Here is a 25,421-nt window from a genome sequence, read left to right as displayed (position 1 = left end):
GCTGGGCGAGCGCTGGCACTTTGGCATGGGGGGGTCAGATCAACATATTGAATGAATTAGGTACTGGCCATATATGGAGCGTGTCTTGAGTGTACAGGGTTGATGAGGTCAGATCAACATATGGAATGTCAGAAGTTCAACAGGTCAGCTCCATATATGGAGATCAAAGGGTGGCAGTGGGGGCAGTACGTGTCTTGAGTGTAGCCTACAGGGTTTGAAAAGGTCTGGCCATATAGTATGGAGCATGTCTTGAGTGTACAGGGTTTGATGAGGTCAGAATCAACATATAGAATGTCAGAACAGGTCAGCTCCATATATGGACATCTAAGGGTGGCAGCGGGGGCACTGATGAGGGCCCAGGTAGGGCCGGGCCTTAATTTTCGGGCCTCTTGAGAACTCTAGTTTTCGCCGGCTGCCGGGCCGCGGCCTGCGGCTGTACTAATAACTTTGGGGCAGGCCAGTCTAGTCTAGAGTTTAAATGGAGACATCGAAGAGGAAGGACGGGTGGGGAGGATCAACATGTCAGAACAGGTCAGGTCAGCTCCATATATGGAGATCTAAAGGGTTTGAGGTTTGAGGTCAGATGTAGAGTTGATGGCCGGCTCCATATATGCAGATCTAGGTGATGATCCAGTATTCTCCATGTATGGCTATCCAGGGTTTGATGAGGTCAGTGTTGTGATCTTCATATATGGAGACGGCCACATATACGAGGCGTGATGGACTGACGGCCATATATGGTGGTGTGACGTGTCACGAGGCATGATGCCACGAGGCGCAATGGACTGACAACCATATATGGAGGCGTGACCTGACTGACGGACGGACAGGTTTTGCAGGTTTTCATAGTAATCTGCGACCTTAGGTCGCAAAAACATCTAAACATATCTTGTGCCAGGGACCCCCATACCAGATTTGTGTTGTTAAAACAAAATCTAAAATATTCCACACTTTTTTCAGAGATTTATTTTTTAGAAAAATAGCAGATCTACAAGATAGCCGATCTTGTAGATCGGCTATTTTCAAATAGCCTAAGTCACTATGATTTCCTGTTTTTGGCTATATAAAAGTGTATATTTGTACGTCTCTAAATGTTATCATGAATTGAAAACGGTGGACCCTCTTGTAAACAAGTGTAATGCTTTATGGTGTCGTCCACTCACAGTTAACAGTTTTTGTATTGAGTTGTGCTTGAAATACGTACTGTAATTCTGCAAACTGTTAATAAATACTTCAATCAATCAATCAATCAATCAATCAATCAATCAATCAATCAATCAATCAATCAATCAATCAATCGCTTCTTTTGGGCTTGTTTGTTTTCATAGAACTGGTTGCTTACTTCTCTCCCAAAATCTGGCAACACTGCCCTCTGGTACCATTTGCGAGTGCGTAAACATGACTTTCCTCCTTCTTCTTTAGGTTGTAGCAGATCTTCACAACATCGTCTACTCGGAGGAAGCAGACATTTCAGACAAAGATCTAGCCAGCCAGTGTTTACAGATCTACACATGCGTATATAGAGACCAATACATAACCATATGCTGTTTGGTGGTGGTTTATACTTACTTCCTGAAACTGGGTTAGCTTCTCGATCCGCTTGTGTTTGATAGTAGAATGTAGATGAGATCTAAACCGAGGAGGCAACAGCAACCAACAACATACAGGCTCATCCTGACGGACTTTAGTTTATACCGACGGAAAGAAGAAAGGGGAACAGCTTTTCGGTGAGATTTGAACTTCACACATCATGGATTACTCGGTAAGTGTATTAAAGTAATGTCGTATTAAAGTCATGAACGTCAGACGAAATGTTTTGCACTTTGTTTGTCTGTGTTGTGTTCATGCTCAGCATGTCAACAACATCAGATGTTTTTAGAGACTTATTCTTCAAATCGTGATGAATGGATTATGATAATTATTAGTATGCAGTCATAAAGAGGGCTCTTATAAATTGTTCAAAAAGTAGCGTAGTAGTGCATATAGACTGTTTGGCTATAGTTGAACTAAACACTATTTTTAATTTAACGTTAAGACGTTTACTCATCATCAAAATTAAGTTGGCTACTGCTCAACAGCCATGCGCGTTTTAAAGCTCAATAACAAAAGATGACTTAATTATTACAACAGCACAGTACAAGGTTTTGCTGTTAAGGATTGGATTTCTGTGGTAGTGTTTGAGTAAAAGGTTTCGGGATAATAAATGTGTTTACTATAGTGGACATAATTTGTTTTGAAATGCCAACCAATATTAATGTTCAGAAGATTTGGGTGTTAAAACGTGCTGAAATGTGAGCATGACTTATAGACAAAATGGGATGCGATAATAATTTTTCATAATTCAGTGTGTTTATTATTACCTGAATTTCTCATTACCGGATTCCATATGTATCCATGTATTTAAAACCACACTATCATTCACTTATGATGAAGAACATTAAGGGAGATGACAGTGATTTAGTTAGTAAAACATTTTCATTGTAGTATTCATAACATGACTTCCTGTTTAACACAAATATACAGGAAGCTCAGACAAAGCACTGAGCATCTGGTTTTCATGCCTCGAAGGAGAGCATGTGGAACCTTAGTGGAACAGACTGAGTTTGTGTTTGCAAGGTAGCATTGATTGAATACTTTGACAGTTTGCAAGGGTGCTAAAAGCATAACATGATGAATTCCTGTTATGTTCTTTGGCTATATAGACGTGTCTATTTGTAAGTCTCTAAATGTTTTGATGAATTGAACCCTCTTGTAAACAAGTGTAATGCTTTATTGGGTCGTCCACTCACAGTTAACAGTCTTTGTATTGAGTTGTGCTTAAAATGTACTCTAATTCTGCAAACTGTTAATACATATTTCAATCAATCAAAGCCCTAGGGGTTTGTTGTTACCATTGTGGTCCTGTGTATTCAATTCATCAAAACATTTTAAGACACAATAATATACAAGAACAAGACACGTCATGAACCATATAGCAATACAACGTACAGTAAACGGTACAGTAAACGGCAGCAGTTACGGAAACTTGTCCTGAAACATCAGTTCAATTGATTTCCCAGTTAAAGTGTGCACGTACACACACACACACACGCACACGCACACGCACACACACACACACCATCATATCAGCCAATCTGGACAATCTAGTTGTACAATGAGTCTTATCTGGACAGTGGACATGGACAATCAAGTTATACAATGAGTCTATCAAGTACCATGCATTTAGATACTTCTTTTGCTTCATTCTGAAAATCTTTCATTCCTGAAATTTGAAGGTGTAACTAAAATTGCTTTCCAGACATAGAGACATGCCTTATTTTGCCCCAGTCAGTGCACTAATGCATGGGCCTTTTGTTGACAAATCACTGAGTGATGCTGCAGTGTTTTAGCATTCTGTTTTCCCTGGATGTATCCCAGGCAGCAGCAACAGCTTCTTCACACCCAGTATATTTCCATGAGAACATGACCTCCCCCTGGAAACAACAAAGGTCTCCTTACACAGAATAGACTGCAGCTTGCTTGGGGAAAAATGAGGAGGAATGGGCGTCTACTATACAACAATGAGGCAGAACAAAATAGGCATGGGAGTCTTTGTTCATACCCCACATTAGTTCTCCTGGGGGCGAAGATAGTATCACATATTTAGTGAGTGTCCAGCAGCCTAGCCCTGTTAAAAAAAGAAAATTACTGTAGACACAAAACATGTGTGTGATAAGGAGTTGCCAGCTGGTCAAGGGTTCATGCTCATTGCACTAGCTTCCCAGATTTGCCTTTTTAAGTTTTAACCCTGACTTATAACATCTTTCATTGAGGCATGTGCCCTCTGGCAGCCTTGACTGTATTTCATAGAAACATGCAGTGTTTAGGCTTAGGCTACCTACCTCTCCCATGGAAGGATGTATTGTGCATTTTGCATCCCAAAATGCAGTTTATAGTTAAGGGACACAATAAAACAACGACCTCTGCATCCACGGGATGCACTACTTTACTACTGTACTGTTTTTTTATTCTAGTTTATTTTGCTAGCTTTAGTTATAATAATCATTTCTTCTTCTGTTTTCTACATGAATATAACCACTAACCATATATAATGAAATGGGAGTTAAATGCTGCAATTTGTAAAAATGGCAAAATAAACTCATAAAATGTCCCTGGGACTCATAAAAGACCATCCCTGCATCCCGGGACTCATTACATTGAAAACCTATTTACATCACTGCATACATGGGCCACCATCTGTGGCCTGCAGGTTAATATCAGAATACTGATATATTATTGATTTCACCTGTTGCAATTCCAAACATGCAAACATGACCCGCTTTAATTACTTTGAAATTAAATAAAAATGTTAACTTTTCTGGATTCCAATTCAAAAACAAGCTATAGCAAAAATTAATTCAGAATTTAAATTCAAATATAGCAAAAATAGCTGATCTACAAGCTCAAAACGTGTCGCAATTTTGAGCTTGTAGATCGGCTATTTTTGCTACGACAGTAATATGCAGTGTGGCCCCTCTGGAGTGAGTGTGGAAATATAGTGGCCCTCTGGAGTGAGTGTGGAACTATAGTGGCCCTCTGCAGTGAGTGTGGAACTATAGTGGCCCTCTGCAGTGAGTGTGGAACTATAGTGGCCCTCTGGAGTGAGTGTGGAACTATAGTGGCCCTCTGGAGTGAGTGTGGAAATATTGTGGCCCTCTGGAGTGAGTGTGGAAATATTGTGGCCCTCTGGAGTGAGTGTGGAAATATTGTGGCCCTCTGGAGTGAGTGTGTAAATATAGTGGCCCTCTGGAGTGAGTGTGGAAATATAGTGGCCCTCTGGAGTGAGTGTGGAAATATAGTGGCCCTCTGGAGTGAGTGTGGAAATATAGTGGCCCTCTGGAGTGAGTGTGGAAATATAGTGGCCCTCTCCATCGTCAAATTTGCACCACACCTGATGCAGGACACGTGCAAAGTAACAGTGATGGGGCGTTTACTTTAGCTTGCTATTCTAGACATAGTTGTTGTTGATCACATGGCTTATTTACCGTTGTTTTCAACTCTGCTCCACTTGGCTATAACCCTGCCAAACCTGTATGAACGCCTGCTATTCAGACATTATGTAGGCCTTAACAACTGTAGTCTGAGCCGGAGGTGGACACTCTCAGTTTCAGTGGCTGCCCTCCTACTCCTCCGCTTCATCCATTATGAAGCTTAATGTTTATTAACGACTTTCACCCTGGCGTCCCTATTTTGAGCATGTCATTAGAGGTGGATTCAGAACAAACAAAGAGGTAGGAGTGCACACCAATAATAGTGGGGACATGCTGACCAGTACAGGAGACAAAACTTAGAAAATACTAGGAATGAGAGCTCGTAGTCACGATGCAAAAACGTTTAAAACAAATATAAGACCAACATTTCGGCAACCAATTGCCTTCTTCAGGGTATTATAGGTGGATTTAAAAAAAAAGGAGAATACCGGTATAAAAGTTTTCGTCATGACAAAGTATATAGGGCTTAGTATATAGGGCTTAAAGTGCTTAATCACATCACCAGCAGGCCCTCGTCGTCATGTCTATACAGTGTACACTACAGTATGTTGCAATGTATTATTCATACAGCTATTGGGAAAATTACTGGATGCTGCGTGGACAATCTTCCCCCAGGTATCATTATGTGGCATTATATACTGGCATAAGCATTAACATTTAGTCTTTGCAAATTACTTTGCTCAAGATACTGCTTTGTGGACCTTAAGCTTTTCTACATCTGATTGCAGATGAGGTAGGCTTAAAAACAACCTTTCGCTCTTATGAAACTTGCTGTCTGTCTAGTTGTAAAGAAGAAATATTGATGTTAGAGGTAGATAATAGCCAGAGTGATGAGATATGCTCATGTTTACTGCACTTATGAAATAACAGCTGTCAATCATTTACTATTACTAGCTGCATGTATTGTCTCAATTGCAATTATCAAAGGATTACATTATGTAGCCGTTATACTGTTGAGTTTAAGAACTGCACTGTGTTCCACAACACAAATATCGTCAGTGATTTTACTCATTGATATGAAGCATCAACTGACAGTGACAGGGTAGTGACTGAGGGTACAAATGTATCCAAAGAGTTTGAAAATAAAGTGCCACCTACAAATGGACTACAATTATCAGGCTTAAAAAAACGACCTAATAACTGCATCAACTATTACACAACTATTACAAATGCACCGAATCATGGCACATAATCGGTGTCAAGAAACGTGTTGCATTGCATTTCTTTCTTTCTGTATAGTTAGTCCTCAGTTATTTCGTCAAATAAACTAACGGAAGTGACATCGGTACTTCTGTCCTCACTCAGGTGGAAGGAGGAGTCTGTTGATGGGATATACTGTGGTCACGAGCTATTTCTCACACACCTTAAGAAGATACCACCACCTGACGTTAGCCTGCTAGGCCGCTCTTTGTCGTCTATCTGATAGCATTTCAGTGAGGGGGAATCGAGTTCTAGGCATGAGGCTGGTTTCTGTTGTAAGTATTACTCAGCATCAGTATATTTGTTATTAACCATATGAGACAACCACATATGTGTAGTTATAAATGACATGCCCAACATTGGGATGCCACTATAGGGTTAATGTGGTTAATGCAGTCTAATAAAAAGGTTTTTCATTTTTCACATTGTTGTAGCTCGTTTTCTATGTATGGGAATGTAGAATCAAAGTGATTCTAACCAAATTACTTATGCGTTTGGAGTACCGCTCTGTGGCTTTCTGATGTTACAGATCATTTTGTGTAAAATGTCATAATCGTGACAGCCCTAGTCAAGGCACCGAAAATAGCAGATCTACAACAACAAGGTCAACGCGCTGTGAGCTTTGTAGGGTGGCTATTTTCGACGCGCGACTAAAGTATGAATGGGGGCTTAACAACACGCTCATTGTGTCTCCAGGATTCAATGAAGGTCTACAAGGAGATGATCCTGCTGTATCTGGAGGAAGGCAGGCAGCATGTCAACTCCCACTGTGAGCACCTGGAGCCATGGCAGATCATCGGGGCAACAGTCCTCACCACTTTGGGAGTAGTCTGGCTCAAAGGGTTCCTCTTCCAGCGAGAAAGTAGGTGTTCACAAATCATGCATTGCATTCAACGCAGCCCTCCTGCGGAATTGAACTATCCACACTAGGCCACCTCTGAGACACAGAGCAAGTATAGAGAAATGGTTCCTTTATAGTTTATACTGGGCATGAGGACCAGTTGTATGAAGATGCCTTTGAAAATGCTCCTTCATACTGACTTCCTTGAAGTGCTGCGGCTCTATAGTAATGCCTTTTGATGCTTTTAAGTGTGTGTGTGTGTGTGTGTGTGTGTGTGTGTGTAGTCTGAAAACCCACCTTTTCAGACTCCACCATAGCACTTACCCTACCCCCTTAGACAGCACTTTTTAGACTTAGATAGCATTTGATACAGACTTATAGCATGTTATGTAGACGGCACAATAATTGCATTGTATGTAGTCATAGCACTTCATAGTATATATGTACAGCATAGTATAGTATATATGTATAGTTTATATGTACAGTGTCATTATATAGATATGTTCTAGCTACGTTCTTAGCTTACGCATGTTTCTTGATAAATGCTTTTTATATATGTGATGTATTCCCATGCTTTTTGTTCTTGCTTAATGTAAATCGCTCTGTGTGTGTGTGTGTGTGTGTGTGTGTGTGTGTGTGTGTGTGTGTGTGTGTGTGTGTGTGTGTGTGTGTGTGTGTGTGTGTGTGTGTGTGTGTGTGTGTGTGTGTGTGTGTGTGTGTGTGTGTGTGTGTGTGTGTGTGTGTGTGTGTGTGTGTGTGTGTGTGTGTGTGTGTGTGTGTGTGTGTGTGTGTGTGTGTGTGTGTGTGTGTGTGTGTGTGTGTGTGTGTATTTGAAACTAGAACAGGGGTTTTCAACTGATTGTGAATGAGAGACCACCACCCTGACTTAGAATCAACCTGGGGACCACTGTTGGGTTGGGGATATGGGCTATAATGAGATTAATGCTTTTGTAACACTTGCTATGCATCCCATGTACAGTCGCAAAACGTCACACACGATACAATTAATACCAATTCATTATGAATTAATATATCAATCAACTATAGAGGTTGAATTCCCTAGTTTGTCCCATCTCCTTCTCCATACATTACATACTATAAGTTGATCAGAGCTTTGCTTGGAGGAAACTAAGTAGACTCATTCAGCGCCCGTTCAACGGTGCAATAAAATGCTCGGTGGAAGGAGGCCCGTTCAACGGTGCAATAAAATGCTCGGTGGAAGGAGGCCCAGATTTCTTAGACCACTGCATGTCCTCGCGTGTGATTATAGGACGACTCATAGTCAGCTGTTTAATGCCTGTGGCTAACTCTGTCTACCAATATTTCACAACAGCTGCCTCTTTGTTCCCCTGCCAATAGGTCTCACATCCAGATTGAAGAAGCAGTGCTTTAAAATCATCAGAAAAATTCCCTTTGTTGGCCAGTCAGTAAGTAAATGTGGTTATACTCTTCCCTCTTTTCTCCTGGACTCTACTGTCTCTATTTTATGAAGCTGTTGAGTCATTCTCGGGTGGCTGAGTATGGCATGCTGGAGGGAGGGGGGGTTCAGACCGTTCAGACCTTTGGCACACTTTACATCATGGACTTGTGATAATATTGGGTTACTTAAGGTCTTTATGATCACCACCATAACTGACGACACATACGTTCACAGCTTGTTTGTCAACATTTACATAAGCTTTTTATGTATTTTCCATACACATGAGATCAACTTTGAATCGTTAAAAGTGTTCCCACGCAAGTTAATCGACCTTCATACCACTTTGCATTAATTAATTCCAGCACTTCATGTTTGTTTTAGTTTTTATATAACATTTGTAATATGTGCACTCACTGTGCAGATTCATCCATCTGTTCATCTGTCCCAGACTCCCAGTGACTACATTGTCTGTAAAGTGTCTATAAAACATGACTCTGTTGTGTGTTCATGGCAGATACAGACGCAGCTCAACAAGGCCCTGGATGACATGTTGGTGAGCCTATGCACACTGAAGGAGGGAATGAGCTACGCCCAACAGCTGCCATCAGAAGGTCTCTCGCAGAGCCAAGTCCTGGACAAGATCAGGCAGTATGAAACATTGAGTAAGTTCTTAATTTGCCTACATGGTTTACTTATGGTCCTTTGTCTTAGTGCCAGTTAACCCATTTAGGACTGAGACCAAATTCTACAAAATGTCTTCTAACAAAATTCTGACGGTTTTCTGAAAAGAACCTATGTTTGTATGGCTGTGGTTCTCAAACTATTTCATTTCAAGGACCCCCAGAAATGGTATGTAATTGGCCGCCGACCCCCATCTGAAAATATGTTGTTCCAGGGACCACCCCCCAGAAGCAAAGATATGAGTTAAACATGTTTGCTGGGAAAATAATATATTCAAAGATTTGTACACATTTTCACGATTTTGCTAAAATAGCAGGTCTACAAGCTCGTAGCGTGGCACTCTGTGCCGCGCTATGAGCTTGTAGATCTGCTATTAATAGCAGGTCTACAAGCTCGTAGCGTGGCACTCTGTGCCGCTCTATGAGCTTGTAGATCTGCTATTAATAGCAGGTCTACAAGCTTGTAGCGTGGCACTCTGTGCCGCGCTATGAGCTTGTAGATCTGTTATTTTTCAACAGCTAAAGTCTAAAATAACGGTTAAAGTGGTAAAAAGCCAAATCGACAACACATTTGGGTTCCCGTCCTTAATCGACATTACGAGCTGGAGCTGGGATCCTCATTAAGCCCTTCTAGCAGCACGCTTTGGCCATGTTGAGCACAGTTATCGAACGGTGCAGACAATAGGCCTATCTCACATCCCCCTTTCCACGCCCCCTTCCGGTAGCTAGTGGTGTCATTTAACATTAGGCATTTACACTTTTTTTCTCTGGAGAATCTAAGTACATTTCCTAATGTTAAAATGTCAAAGACCGATAATAATATGAAGAAAACACAATGGTATAACAACTCAAATAAGTAGAATAAACCTTACCTTTACAAAACGGTAGTTTGTGGCTTGTGAAAATACCTCTTTTAACATGGAAGTCTATGGACCGCAGAAAAAATAACACCATTAGCTCCAACAGGGGGCGTGGAAAGGGGGCAGGGAAATGCTGTGAGATAGGCCTATTAGGGAATGGGCACAGTTTGAAATTGTTTCTGCACCATGTTGTGCGCAAATGGAAATGCCATTAAAGTGGCTGCCCTACCGGTAGTTGCATTACCGTGCTCAGAACTGTTCAGCCCTGCCATAAAGGGATTTCCTGAATTGTCTTAGTAATCAGTTTTGTAACTAGATTCACGGCTCTACAATGTGCAGAGATTGCTATTTTGGCATCACCTATATCTATAACAAATAGAGTTGAAGTATTTTTTTGTGGTTTAATGCCCACACCCCACATCGCCTTGGACTGTAAATACATCAAAGATGCGAATATAATCCATTTCTAATGGATGAAACCTTGGCCTGGAAGAGAGGTCATCAGGTGGTCTCAACCCTCAACCACTACACTCTCCAGTTGGCGGGTCAGCAGTGATTGGCCAAGTCACTGCCCCTCTCCTCCAGGCTTCCAGCTATAGACAATTCCACGGAGGGGCGCCCCGGGCGCAGCAATCACCGAGGCGCAACCAGCACCAGCTGGAATCCTGCCGGCCAGGTGCAGCAAACCAGTGCTGACCACACCCCAGCGACCGCCGCACCCAGGGCACCCTCCCGCGGACCCGCCCATTGTCCTTTTTCTCATGTAAGAACTAACAGGAGGCTCTCTCTCTGCCGTGTGTGTTCTCGGGGGATAGCAGGCACTGAGAGGTGTCTAGGACTATGGTTTGCCTCCTGCCTAGTGTCCTCCTAAGTCTCACCAGACTGTTCGTCTGTGCTGTGTGCATGCGCCCGCCTTGTCCACACTTAGCCTTTACTCTGGTGTATTTGAGTCAAGGAAGCCTTCTCTGCGTCTGTGTCACTGTCGTTGTTGTTGAATCTGTCCTATCGAGTCTCTCTTCCTCCCTTCCTCTCTGGGTTGCCCCATATAGCCACTTTTGTTCTGTATAATTAACTAACCTTATCTTTAAGTTAATGTAACCTTCGGCTGGAGCAGAGTGCTCGGCCCCTGTTTATTAATTTGGTTGGAAACCCAGTAAACTACCATACCAGTAGCAAATCACGGTTGTCTAGAAGAATATAGATATTATATTATATCTATTTATTCCATGTGATTATTTATTGCATTGTGTATTCTTCTAAGTAAAAATACCTTGTTGAAATACAGTGAATAAACTACAGTTCACTTTCCTTTAATAACCCCTAGACCAAAGGGAATGTAGCAGATGGGGGTATTGCTCATTGTGTACGTTCTGTAGCTTGCATGGTGCCCTCTTGCAACAGAGGTTGCTAACCCCTGTCATTACCCTGAGGTCAGCTGTCTCTCCAGCGTCACCGACCTTCCTCAGTTGCCATCCAGACTTTCCTGGAGGTCACTGGTTGTCCAGGGAGTTCAGTTTGTAAATACATCAAAGATGCGAATATAATCCATTTCTAATGGATGAAGAGGTCATCAGGTGGTCTCCAACCATTCTTAGAGTGTTTCAACCCTCGACCACTACACTCTCCAGTTGGCCGGTCAGCAGTGAGCAGCTGAAACCATTCCATAGCAGTATGTTATGATCCAGAGAAGGTTGTGGGCAACATTTTGAAATGTTTTATACTTTAATATTTAACTTACTTGGAGTCAATGGAGTTGGAAAATATGGAGCTACGTGGTACTCCACATTTGGAGGTCAAATGACATCACAGCGAGCCTACATGTTTCAATTTGCATACAATACAATATAACTTTGCGCGACCCATTCTGGGCGGGAACCCCTTTTGGTGTTTTAAGCATTATGTTATACTTGAAAAATAGCAGATCTACAAGCTCATAGTGCGGCACCCAGTGCCGCGCTACGAGCTTGTAGATCTGCTATTTTTGAAGTAATTTTGAAAAATCTTGAAAATGTGACGCAAATCATTGAATATATATTCATTCGGAGCGAACGTTTTGAACTCACATCTTTGCTTCTGGGAAATGGGAAGGTCCCTGAAACAACTATTTTCAGATGGGGGTCGGTGGCCAATTACATATAAAGTTTCTGTTGAGCACCACTGATATAGAAACATAGGTATTTCAGAAAACTGACAGGATTTAGATTTTTTTTTAAATTTCGAAGTCGGGTCTAAAATCTGTGTTTCTTCCAGATGAAGTGAAGTGGGAGACGGGATGTGTTTCAGGAGCAGTGTACTGGGGCGACGAGACGCTTACCAAACTCCTGGTTAAGGTTTGTATCATTCTTTGCAGTTTGGCATTCCTGGCATGGCCACTACGTAGAAATAGCTACGTTTTGTAGCTATTTGTAGCAATTGTAGAAATATCGGGCCTTAAATGTTAACAGCCCGAACGCCCGGGGTTATTTAACCCATTAAATCATAGCACCCAGCGATTTATAGCAGCGGAGCACATTTAGCGACGGACCGGATGCTATCCCGGATGTGGCTGAAGTAGCTAGATGTAGCCAAAACACTCTCGATGCGATCGACAACAACGATGATTAATTCTACCGCGACTAGCGACGGGACCACGATGGGCCGTCTAACACATAATATTTTCTTAGAATTGGACGGAATGATTTAGAATTTTAGATCAAGAGTTATTAACGTTTTAAGATTTTCGATCTCGTTGGCTAAAATTGGGGGGAACATTTTCGATGACGTCCCACCGGAAAATAACACAACATAATTGAATGTTGTGTAACAGATGCTCCCAGCCGGTGGAGCGATGCGATCGGTTTTGATATCAATAATCTCTGTCCTTTTGATCAATCTCCGTCCTGAGCGCTGGGCGTTACTAATTGATAGGGCGGAGAACTCCGTCCTTTCCTAAAATATTCTTTTAGGAAAAAATAGCCAATTTAACATTGAGTTTTTGAGACGTAATATAGTGAATGATACAAAGTCTTGAGCCCAAATCCTACAGAACGCGTCACTATGCCCATTCTCTACATGTCATATTATATCAAAATTATGAATTACCAGTATATATTATGTATATATTCTTTTCTGCCTTCGGTTACGTTTTTATTTTGTTTGACAATTCACATGTAAAGCCCTAACCACACCTAAAGGTCAAGACGGTTTTAGTGTTGTCCCTGCGGTGTGATCCTGTTGCACATTGACCCACGTTGACCCTAGTGATTCAATGGCCCAAACCACACCAAAGGGTCGAGACGGTTTTAACGTTAACTCCTTGCAACCGTTTGGACCCAAGGAGTTGCATGGTGACCCTTTGGTGTGGTTAGGGCTAGACTACAGTGCATACACATATAAATATATAGATCTGAAATATGATTTATACTTAGGTGCAATGCACACTGTAAATAGTAGATCTACAAGCTTGTGAGCTTGAAACTCGGCACACCCAAGTATAATTCAGGCTTTACAGTACCTTCCTCTGTCGCCTCACTCGTTGTTTTTATCCATAGGTATACGGAGATTTTGCATGGAGCAACCCGCTTCACCCAGACATATTTCCTGGTATAAGGAAGATGGAGGCAGAGGTTGTAAGAATGAGCTGCACACTTTTCCATGGTGGGCCTAACACCTGTGGCACCGTAAGTTTCCATATTGTCACTATATTCAGAAACCATCTTTTTCACCATTGGTAAACTTACAGGATTATTTCACTTAAAAAAAAAACGACATTTTATCGTCTACTCCGGTTTATCTGAACACCTGTTTTATCGGACTGTTTTTAAGTTGCTCGATTCAGTATTTAGATGTTTGATATTCAATTTAACTGCCCCGCCCCCTTCCTATACAAACCCATTGTAACTTCAAACTCCATTTTAACCATGATAGATTCATCAAACACCTGTCGTTTTTTTTCTGATCCTGTCCTTCTAATATGTGAGGGGGCCGTGGTTTTTCATTTACTGTTTTCATTTATTTAAAAAAATAGAATGGAATAGAATTGGAAAAGAATGAGGACTCCTGGAGGACAGAGGAGACTAAATAATTACAATATTAATATCTAAATATTGAATCGAGCTACTTAAAAACTGTCTGGGGTGTTCACATAAACGATAAAATTAGCAAAAGTGAAATATCCCTTTAAGCTGTTCAGTAGCATCCAAGACCAAAACGGCAAGACATGCCATCTCGGAGTTTACTTTGGTAGAAGTTTCGACACTGGTAATGGGATCTGTAGTCTCTGTCCCCTCAGGCTATGGAATCTGTAGTTGTGGTCCCATAGCCTGTATAGACAATGAAGTAAATGGAGGCTGCTGTTACTCGTGTGTGTAGTCAATAAAGTGCAGAAGCGGACTGAGACTGGAATAGTAAATATTTAACCAATGAAAAGTGTTGTGTTTTCTAAATGGACCCTCGGTCGGTAGTGTGTGTAGGCTGGGTGGTGTGTGATGATCCAGTTGAAGTACCTCTGTTGGTACGGAGACGGGCCCGGGAGAACCAATGATGAGACACAGAGGCAGTATCACACCATAGATTCACAAAGTTTATTAGACAGACAGGGAATATTTCTAGTGCTGGATCATAGAAACGAGACGGTAAGATATGAAGATGCGCGACATAGGAACGTGGCATGATGATGTGCGAGGGTTAGCCTTACTGTCGGCATGCCAGGCGGACCTTATGGGTGCCACTTAACAGGATGCCTCACATACCAAGACAGTACAATGCAGACAGAGAAACCTCTCACTATCAAGCACAATGTAACTGTAACTTATGAAGTACACTGTATCTCACGTTCAGTACACAGACTTACTTATGGCATGAATCATAACAAGTAGTAAGAGAAATCTATGAAAATCTGGGAACTAAATCGTTACCAAGAAATTTCTTCACCAATATGTTTCTAAAGGTGTCTAATAACATGTACTAAAAGTTTGAAATTCAACTCCCGTGGGAAATTTGAGATATTAGCATAATATGTGACCATACCCATAACATCCTATATAAGGCAAAAAAAATTCATCATTCTTTAAGTAGCATGTGACATATGGAACTAGGGTGATTTCATGATTCTGAATCCATTCCAAGCATTAGTTTTGCACAAAAAACACTCCTTGGGAGGAAAACGGCCACACAAACGCGATGAGGTCAGCACATTTGGTCAAGTGGATATGGCCTAATTTAGCCCAAGGAGTGTTTTTTGTGCAAAACTAATGCTTGGAATGGATTCAAAATCATGAAATCACCCGAGTTCCATATGTCACATGCTACTTAAAGAATGATGAAATTTGGACTTTTTTTGCCTTATATAGGATGTTATGGGTATGGTCACATATTATGCTAATATCTCAAATTTCCCACGGGAGTTGAATTTCAAACTTTTAGTACATGTTATTAGACACCTTTAGAAACACATTGGTGAAGAAATTTCTTGGTAACGATTTAGTTCCCAGATTGGTCAAATACCTGATAAAATTCCCTTACTAAAGTTTGTGACTTCATAAAGAATCCATTTGGAATGCAGGTTATTATTTTTTTCATTTCCTGGAAATAAACATATAGTTGGGTTCTGCCCGACAGACAGTGGTGATATATTGTCTAATGAAGCCCAATGACACGGCATGCTCGCAAAAGATCGTGGATGTGATTTGACTGCTTGCTCCTCTTTTCTTTTCAGGTCACCTCAGGCGGAACAGAGAGCATACTGATGGCCTGCAAGGCTTACAGAGATATGGCCTACGAGCGCGGTGTCAAACACCCTGAAATGTAAGATCAGATCAGATCAGGTCAAATATGTTACTCGTAAGATTTGAGAGTGAACCTGTGTGTCACGACACGTATCTGGTTTTGCCTGCAGCAGGACACAAAACATCTAGCGTCAAACAAATATGTAGTCTCCAGTGGCGTGCACAGACATTTAGAGGGGCAGGTGCTCAAGTAAGAAAGGGCACCTTGTGCAGCGCGTGGAACCGGCCGGTTGCCTTAATGGTGTGAGATTTATAGATTTTGGGGCATGAATAATATATTAGAAGCTTTTTTTTATCAAGAATTGATCAATGTCACCATGGTCCACATACTGTACTGTTTCTTCAAAAGGGCACATTGCCGTCCAGAGCGCAAGGGCAGGTGGTGCTCTAGCACCCCCTAGTGTCTATCTGTGCACGCCACTGGTAGTCTCGCGTAGCCAGACAACTATTCCACAATCTCCAAATGCTAATATAGAGTTCTGGAACTACAGCTCCCGAAATCCGAGTAAGGAAGCTGCCATTTCCGTTCAGGAAAATATATTTTAAAATATCTTTTAGAGCTTATTTTTTAATTTCCTTTTCTGCTAAGCAACAAGCTATATATGCTTAGATGATTTCTATTCATAACAAAATAAATCTGCGCGACTGTAAAGACGAAACGGAAGTGGGGAGGAGGCTCCACTTCCGCTTTATATTTTACTCATGACCGCTCTTCCGTTGCTCCAGACTGTATGATGAAAGCATTTGGAAATTGCGAGAGGCATCAGTCTGGTAACGTGAGACTAACAAATATGTGAACTGATGGTGGTCCATTCGTAGGCGTGAAGAGTGCTAACATCATTTTTGCGTTGTGATGTTCTGTCTTTTATTAGCCTTGCACCAATGAGTGTCCACGCAGCCTTTGACAAGGCAGCCCACTACTTTGGGATGAAGCTAGTTCACATACCTCTGGACAAGAAGACCATGAAAGTAGATGTGAAGGTAAGAAGGAGCATGTGATAAGTTAATTTGGACTGCTTTTCCTCAGAAGTCAGTCACGCTAAAAACAATATAAATCTGAGTACAAGGAATTTAGTCTAGCAAGTCTAGCACTAGCAATCTAACCACCAGTGCAGTGTCATAATCCAGCTGTTGAGTAGTGCAACTGCACAAGGAAAGAAGATATTTATAAACAAAACGTAAAAGAACATGGCAAAAGGGTTTCATTAAGCAAATGTCTCAAATGTTGTCATATTTCTTGATGCTTAGGCAATGAGGAGAGCCATCGGCAAGAACACAGCCATGCTTGTGTGTTCTGCACCCCAGTTTCCTCATGGGGTCATCGATCCTATTGAGGAAGTGGCAAAGGTAAGAAGTGAAACATTTCAAAATGTTTTCTATGAAATAGCCACGAAAATAACAGAAGAGGCTGACTCATGTACACTTTCCCCCCCTGGTGATCTCCAGCTGGCTGTACGCTACAACATCCCTCTTCATGTAGACGCCTGTCTGGGAGGCTTCCTCATTGTCTTCATGGGCAAGGCTGGCTACCACCTAGCACCGTTTGACTTCAGGGTGAAGGGTGTCACCAGTATCTCCGCAGACACCCACAAGGTAAGGAGTGGCTGTCGGATCCCATCCCATCGAGTCAAACCGCTGCCTCTCCCACACGCACCAGCTGTTGTTTCTCTGGGCTATATCTTGCGCCACCCCTTAACCCTTATTATCCCTAAACTAATTTACCTTTTTTTTAATTTTTTTAGTTCAAATAGCTGATCTACAAGCTCACAATGTCTCAATGTAGATCGGCTAGTTGAACTATTTTAAAATGTTTTTCAAAATAGTAAAAAAGGCATATGTTTAGGGATAAGGGAAAAGGGTGGTGCAAGATGGAGCCCTCTGTGTGATTTACCATTGCATATCATAATTAGCGTACATTCGGCAGATATGGTAGCTAATGGAGCGTTAGCTCTACAACCCGTAGGCCAATGTACAGTATGAGTAAAGTACAGTGAGCTGGTCATTATTGTAAAACGACACCCCATCAGGGTGAAGCGGAGCGGAAGGGGTTTATTTTCCAGTAATGACCGACTCAGTGTACATCCCGCTATCCCGCTTATTACATCATGGCAACCTAAAGGAGAAATCGATAATGCGGCACAAAATATTAGTTGCCGTTTCCATAGCAATGTAAACGGAGGCAGAGCGGCGGTCTGTTATTGAGAACAGCGGGGAACGAGGGATAATGAACGGTGAGTGGGTCATTGTTTAGAAATAAACCCCGACTGGCTGATAAGACAACAACAATGATATACTCACTATTATCCTGCTTAGTACACGCCTACGTAATAAAGCAATTAATACATTGACACAAAATGTCAAGCAAACGATTTTTATTTATTTTAAAATAATTTTAAAAAATGGCCTTAGTTAATCCTGCAAAACACGCGATTGAGTGATTTATCCAGGTGTGTTCTCTGTCATTGATGGCAACAGGCCATTAAAATAACACACTGGAATTCAGTGATGGGCCAATCGAATTTGAGCATTCAACAAATCGTGTGGAATCATGTCAGAAGGTCATGACAGTGTTCCTGTATCTGTGTGTGTGTGTGTATGTGTGTGCGTGTGCGTGCGTCTTCCGCGTGTCCTCCCCAGTACGGCTATGCTCCCAAAGGTTCCTCTGTGATCATGTACAGTGAGAAGAAGTATCGTCACTACCAGTACTTCGTGGCGCCAGACTGGCAGGGCGGCATCTACGCCTCCCCCTCGGTGGCCGGCTCACGGCCGGGGGGCATCATCGCCGCCTGCTGGGCCACCATGATGCACATGGGAGAGAACGGCTACGTAGACGCCACCCGGAAGATCATCAGCACCGCACACAACATAAAGACGGAGTAAGAAAGACATTCTTCCCAGTGGCGCTGTAGTGATGAGATGACGCGTTGCTAAAAGTGCCGAGATATAAGGAGTTGTGACTGTCTATTTAAATGTCCTTTCACCGAAGTCCTGACGTCACTCGCTCAGCCCCTCGATTCCCCTCTTTCACGGAAGTCATTTCTCTGTGGAGAATAACATGGGGTCATCTTAAAATTGTTTCATATAAGCATTGTGGTCCAAAAATAAACAAGCTGTCTCTGCGTTATTGTCAGGGAGGTGTCTCTGTATCGTTTGCGACAGTCAGTCACTCATATATGATAGTCTGTTTCTAGCGAAAATGTAACTAATTCAGTAGCAGTAACAATAGCGTTTTCTCTCAGTCAGTTGATTCTTCATATCCATATGAGTGAAACGGCCAGGATGACGTTTATTTTTCAAACACAGTTATTATATGAGGCGATCTAAAATCCCCCTATGGGGATTATAATGCAAATAAAAAGTACATGAACCCGTGGATTTGCATCCTCTACCGATATTGACGTCAGACTTCGGTGCTCTATATTGCTCTAAAGTGCTTTTGTACTGCTTAACCTGCATGATCAGTGTTCTCAGTGATTTAATCAGTATTTTTAGCAGCTTACCTTTAACATTTGGAAACTTCATTTTATTGTTTTTGTCCTTTGTCTTATTTAAAATGATTCTGCTTTTTGTCTGTACAGAATGTGCAAGATAGAAGGTCTGTTTGTGTTTGGTGATCCAGAAGTGTCCGTAGTGGCGATGGGCTCAAATGACTTTGACATCTTCCGCCTGTCAAATGCACTGACTCAAAAGGGTTGGAATCTGAACACGTTACAGTACCCATCCAGGTAGAAATTAATAATAATACTGTATTAACCCATTTTGGTTGTGAAACTGGAAACCCCTTTTGGTGTTTTAAGCATTATGTTATACTTTAGCTATTGAAAAATAGCAGATCTACAAGATTGTAGGTCTGCTATTTTAGAAAAATCGTGAAAATGTGGCGCACATCTTTGGATATATATTCTTTCAGAGCGAACGTTTTTAACTCAAAGGTTTGCTTCTGGGAGGTCCCTGGAACAACATATTTTCAGATGGGGGTCGGTGGCCAAATTCATATACTTTTTGGGGTCCTTGACATGAAAAACCTTGAGAACCACTGACATAGAAACATAGGGTTTTTCAGAAAACTATCAGGATTTAGAAGACATTTGTAGAATCATCCTCAGGACTAAATGGGTTAAATAATAATTTCTTCATTTTGATCCAATGTCCTGACGGTATAGTTTACAGCTGTTTGTGTTTCTCCCTTCCTTCCATCACCATCATAGCATCCACATCTGTTGCACGGTCCTCCACACACAGGAGGGTGTGGCTGACCGGTTTGTTAGTGAAGTCAGGGAGCAGGTGGCCATCATTATGAAGAATCCCAAGGAGAAGACCACGGGAATGGTACGCTACATCCCTCTTACTGTTACCGCACTGTAACGCTACTGTACATCCCTCTTAACTACACTGTAACGCTACTGTACATGATCCCCTCTTTCTACACTGTAACTGAGGGTGTGCAAATGCAGCCAAAATCGCAGTGTGATCCGAGTGTTGATGTGATTAGTTAATTAGTTACATTTACACTGGGGATTTTACTGTGTGCCAAATCCAGATTACCAGCCAGAACAGCTCATAGCATGGCACTCGGTGCCACGCTATGAGTTCTGTGAGTTCAGCTTGAGTTCTGCTATTTTAGAAAAATCGTGAAAATGTGGTGCAAATCTTTGAATATATATTCTTTCAGAGGGAACGGTTTTGAGGTGTCCCTGGAACTACATATTTTCAGATGGGGGTCGGCGGCCAAATACATATAATTCGGGGGCTCCTTGACATGAAATAGTTCGAGAACGACTGACATAGAATCATGTTTTTTTCTGAAAACTGAAATGATTTAGAAGACATTTGTAGAATCGTCCTCGGGTAGAAATGTGTTAATCTAACTGCTTGTGTGCCATTTCAGGGAGCAATATACGGCATGGCTCAGTCCATCCCAGACAGATCCATGGTGACGGAGATCTCCCAGGGATTCCTGGACTGTCTCTACAACACTGAGCTGCCCCCGGTGGCTCAGACCGTCCACATGAACGGTAACGGTAAAGTTCACGGTAACGGCAAAGCTCACTGAGAGAGAGAGTACCGCTAGCCGGGGCGACCTGGCCCAGTGGCCCGCACGCACAATGCCCCCCGCCGCCCGGAGCAGAAACAATCAACCCCCTCCCCTCCCCTCCCCTCCTCCCAGTGCTCGACAGTGAGTCGCTGAATGGGTTGCCTTATTTTGCCCTCCGTTCCTACGCTAGACGGAACACGTCTGCAAAGAAGACCTTTTGAAGCACAAGCCATGTTTTTAAATCAACCTCAAGGGAAATAACCGCACCGACGCTGTTGTCGGGTGGAAACCTTGTATGTCCAATAATTTTTTTTTTGAAAAATAGCCTAAATCTACACGCCGCGGTACGACGTGTTGTGAGCTCCTAGGTCTGTTGTTTTCACGTATTTTCTGCGACACACTGTATGGCCGTTTTTGTGGAGATGCAAGGTTTCTACCCTACATCGACGATATACTGTTTGTACCTAGAAAGCACCAAGACGGTATGACTCACACCTGGTGAATTTGAACCCATTTAGACCTGAGGCCACATCGGTGTCGCCCCATAGCTTTGAACCACTTTAACCATTATTTTAAACATTAGCTGTTGAAAATCGGCAGATCTACAAGCTCGTAGCGTGGCACTGAGTGCCGTGCTACGAGCTTGTAGAGCGGCCATTTACATAAATGTTGGGGGCCCTTGACGTGAAATAGTTTGAGCACCACTGACGTAGAAACATAGGGTTTTCTGAAAACTGTCAAGATTTAGAAGACATTTTGTAGAATCAGGTCTAAATGGGTTCATCTTATTTTTTAGATTGGTGCATGTCATCAATCTTCTTGTCCCTGTTTTGGGCATGTCATTATAGGCAAATGTGTTTTTTTTACAAAACTCTATCTATGAGCTTCCAACACATTGTGATGTTGTAGATCTGGCATTTCCACCATGCGACGCCATCGTACGGCAGGATGGCGTGCTTAAGAATATTCATCCATTTCAATGTTAACTTTGTTTTTGAAAATAGATGTTTCATCTTATAATCACACAAAATGATTGACTATAACAAGTGTTGGTAACATTACATTCATGTTATTTTATATATATAGTATAAGCACGCAGGAGCATTTCATCAGAAAACAAAACACAAGACCACTGTATGTTAGTCAAAAGTGCTCTGCTGCTCTCTACAGGGGACCTTATGTACTGTTCTAGACGGTTTGTCCTGCATTGATCTCACTGATGTTACCATGTCTACTTATAATCACTTGAAGGTCTCTGCAAGCGACATTTTTAACATGAACGCACTGTAATGCTTTATTAGTGAAAGAATTGATAGTTGTTAATTTGCTTAAAGAGGAAGTTGACTTTATTACTGTGGTTTATAAGCACAACAGGAAAACTTTTCTCGGCGGTAATGTGCGTATTTTGTGTTGCATCACATGTCTGCCTACTCGGTCCATCTACAGTTGTTTTGCCTTTATAGAATAATTATGATGATGATGGGAGTTTTATTAATGGGTTGCTGGTATCACCGATGGACCAAACTAAAAGCATTTACAATATCATTGCTTTCCATAATGAAAGGGTTGTAACCAGGATGGGGAACTTAACATTTTAAAACACCAGCTAGATTGTATATATATATTTGTATATATTTTTTAATTGTAACAATAATACTGTAGTTTGTTAAAGGTCTTAGTGGTTGATGGATTAGACAGACATACAGCCACAGCGCTACCTTAACTACCATTTGATTGGTTAGTAACTTAGTTAACGTTTCCATCCTGGATGTGCACAGGCCTGGTGGTAGTCCAGCAGTTTGGTATATAGTCTTTTTTTTTATTGGCCTAATATATTGTCTATATACTGTACATACATTACTGAATGTACTTGCTGACCGGCTGTCGCTATTGAGCAATTTGTTTTATAGGGGTTTATATGTGACCATACCATTAACAACCTATATAAGGCAAGATTTTCAAAATTTCATTATGCTTCATGTAGCGTGTGACATGTCAAACTAGGGGGGTTTTCATGATTCTGAATCCATTCCAAGCATTAGTTTTGCACAAAAAAAACACTCCTTGGGCTAAAAACAGCCATAGCCACTTGCCCAAATTGTGCTTACCTCATCACATTTGTGATGACGGCTATGACCGTTATTAGCCCAAGGAGTGTTTTGTGTGCAAAACTAATGCTAGGAATGGATTCAGAATCATGAAAACCCCCTAGTTTGACATGTCTCATGCTACTTAAGCATAAGGAAAGTTTGCTTATATAGGATGTTAATGGTATGGTCACATATAAACCCCTATAAAAGCTCAATACCGACAGCCGATCAGCAAGTGGATTCATGTATGTATATAGACAATATTCTAGGCCAATAAAAAAGACTATATACCAACTTTTGCACTTCAAACAAAAGAAGCCAGACTATGGCCAGAGAGATAGATTTTTGAGTTAAAGAAAAGGGAATATTCAAGTTTGTTTTAATCCAGTCTAGTATATCCAATCCCCTATGTATCGATCATAATGTATTTCTTTCTCCTAAATTACAACTACCTCAGTTTTTCGATGCAAGTGTCTCTCATTCAATGTTTAGATATTAAAGGCATTTGACAAGCTGTAGATCTCTAGAGTTATGCCTGACTTATACTTAGCTGCACGCCAGAGTCGTGCACCGAACATAGACGCGCTGTAAGCTTGTAGATCAGCTATTTTCAGTGTGCAACACTTGTGCACAACTAAGTATAACTCAAGCTTTGTTATGTTGATAGCAAGACTTAAACGGCACCACTGTGATTAGTATCCACTTAGCATTAACCAAAAAAGGTACAGATTTACCTACACAACCCACTCGTAAGTATGGTTGTTTACAAGGATATGTATACATTTAAGCATAGCGGTTGTACCATTTGAACTAATACTCTTAACACCAAAATGGCCCTTTGTTATCCCCGCTCTTCCAGTTTATTCACCCAATATTGCTTGTTGAAATTAAGCGTATGCTTCCCTTATTTGTGCAATAAATAGCCTTTTTCTTCATGGAATGAAAATGGCAAATATTTTAGAGAGAAGGTATTAGAGCCATATCACAGAATGACTGCTTACTACCAGGTTAGTGTAATTAATTTTATGTGTTGACCACTGGGTGTTTTGTTCTTACTAATTTGGTCAGTTTCTTTGTGTGTTATTTTTTGATTGTACATTGATTATATTCAGCTGTGTTGTTTCATAATAAGCAGTTATTAGAATAGTGATGAGGGAATGTACTTGATGTAGAGTTTTAGGGAGTGTATTTGGTGTAAGTACACATTTACATTATCCTCGGTGTTCATTTATCCACTCTGTTGGTGTACAAACGAATCCCATGTGCATTTGGTTACATTTGTACAGTGGGTTAAATGACCACCAAGGATTTTACTGTGTACACTATCTAGACTGGCCATCAACAGGGCAGTCTTCAGGTCATGATGTAAGGTTGCTCTGTCTTTTAAATCAGTGCCTCTTATTATCAAGGACGGAGGTGAAAACCAGAGGATACGTTGCACGGCAAAATCAGTGTTCTTTTAACTCTCGGAGTTAAAGGAACACAATGGAATGATGCCATGAGTCCATATCCTTAAATACTCTTCATAATGTCTCTACTACTCGTAATGTCCTAATGTCTCCTAATGTCCCTACTGTCTCCTCCTACTGTCTCCTAATGGCCAGCTGTGTGTGAATCTATACTGCTGCAAAAAAAGAAGAAAAAAAAAAACATACTTTCAATTTTATGATGGTTGTTTATTTGCATATACTGTATATCCACAAAGACTGACTTTTGAATGGCTTAAAAATCCCTTTTCAATAAAACCCATTTTGATTCCTCTGATCGTGACAGTGCCTGAGACAACTGCTGCCACACAGCCATTTGTAAGAGAATATTTATCATTTTATGTCGTTACTGTTGTCATTGTAGTCTCCATCCATGCATCTTCAACCGCTTATCTGTAGTTGGGTCGCGGGGGGCAACAGCTCCACCAGAGTGTTCCAGACTTCCCTCTCCAGAGCAACATTAGTGACTTCATCCTGGGGGATCCCGAGAAGTTCCAAGGCTAGTGAGTCAATGTGTTTCCTCCAATTGCGTGTTGGTCTGCCCCGGGGTCTCCTCCCAGTGGGACGTGCCTCGAGGACCTCCCTACGGAGTCGCCCGAGAGGCATCCTAACCAGATGCCCGAACCACCTAAGCTGGCTCCTTTCCAGGCGAAGAAGCAGCGACTACTCTCGTGTGACTGAACTTCTCACCCTATCTAGAGGGAGATGCCAGCCACTCGTCGAAGAAAACTCATTTCGGCCGCTTGTATTCGCAACCTTATTCTTTCGGTCATGACCCACACTTCATGATCATACCATAGGTGAGAGTAGGAACGAAGATTGCTCTGTAGACAGCTTTGCCTTCTGGCTCAACTCTCTTTTCGTCACAACAGTGTGGTACAGTGACTGCAACACCGCCCCTGCCGCTCCCATTCTCCGGCTGATCTCCTCCTCTGTCCTCCATGTCATTTGTAGCCTGGATGCCATTATTAATGAGCATTCATTTCTATTGGGGGTAAGTCCCTGTGACATAC

The 25,421-nt window shown here is 41.7% G+C and overlaps 1 protein-coding gene across 2 annotated transcripts; it reads left to right on the top strand.

Annotated features, from left to right (window-relative positions):
- Positions 1-1,371: 1,371 nt before the first annotated feature.
- sgpl1 (sphingosine-1-phosphate lyase 1) lies at positions 1,372-24,685 on the top strand. Of its 2 annotated transcripts, XM_079512653.1 has the most exons (15): positions 1,372-1,762; positions 6,336-6,505; positions 6,927-7,092; positions 8,431-8,498; positions 9,006-9,153; positions 12,282-12,361; positions 13,562-13,690; positions 15,727-15,815; positions 16,669-16,777; positions 17,045-17,143; positions 17,243-17,389; positions 18,434-18,672; positions 19,375-19,521; positions 20,005-20,125; positions 20,685-24,685. In XM_079512653.1, the coding sequence occupies exons 2-15, from the start codon at positions 6,488-6,490 to the stop codon at positions 20,847-20,849; spliced, it is 1,725 nt and encodes a 574-aa protein (XP_079368779.1). In that variant the 5' UTR covers positions 1,372-1,762; positions 6,336-6,487; the 3' UTR covers positions 20,850-24,685. The 2 variants fall into 2 exon arrangements, with proteins under 2 accessions (XP_079368779.1, XP_079368780.1); XM_079512654.1 differs by lacking the exon at positions 6,336-6,505.
- Positions 24,686-25,421: the final 736 nt, after the last annotated feature.

The sequence above is a fragment of the Electrona antarctica genome (genome assembly GCF_951216825.1).
Source record: "Electrona antarctica genome assembly, chromosome: 10".
Lineage (NCBI taxonomy): Eukaryota > Metazoa > Chordata > Actinopteri > Myctophiformes > Myctophidae > Electrona > Electrona antarctica.
This window is presented reverse-complemented; position numbering and strand designations above follow the sequence as displayed.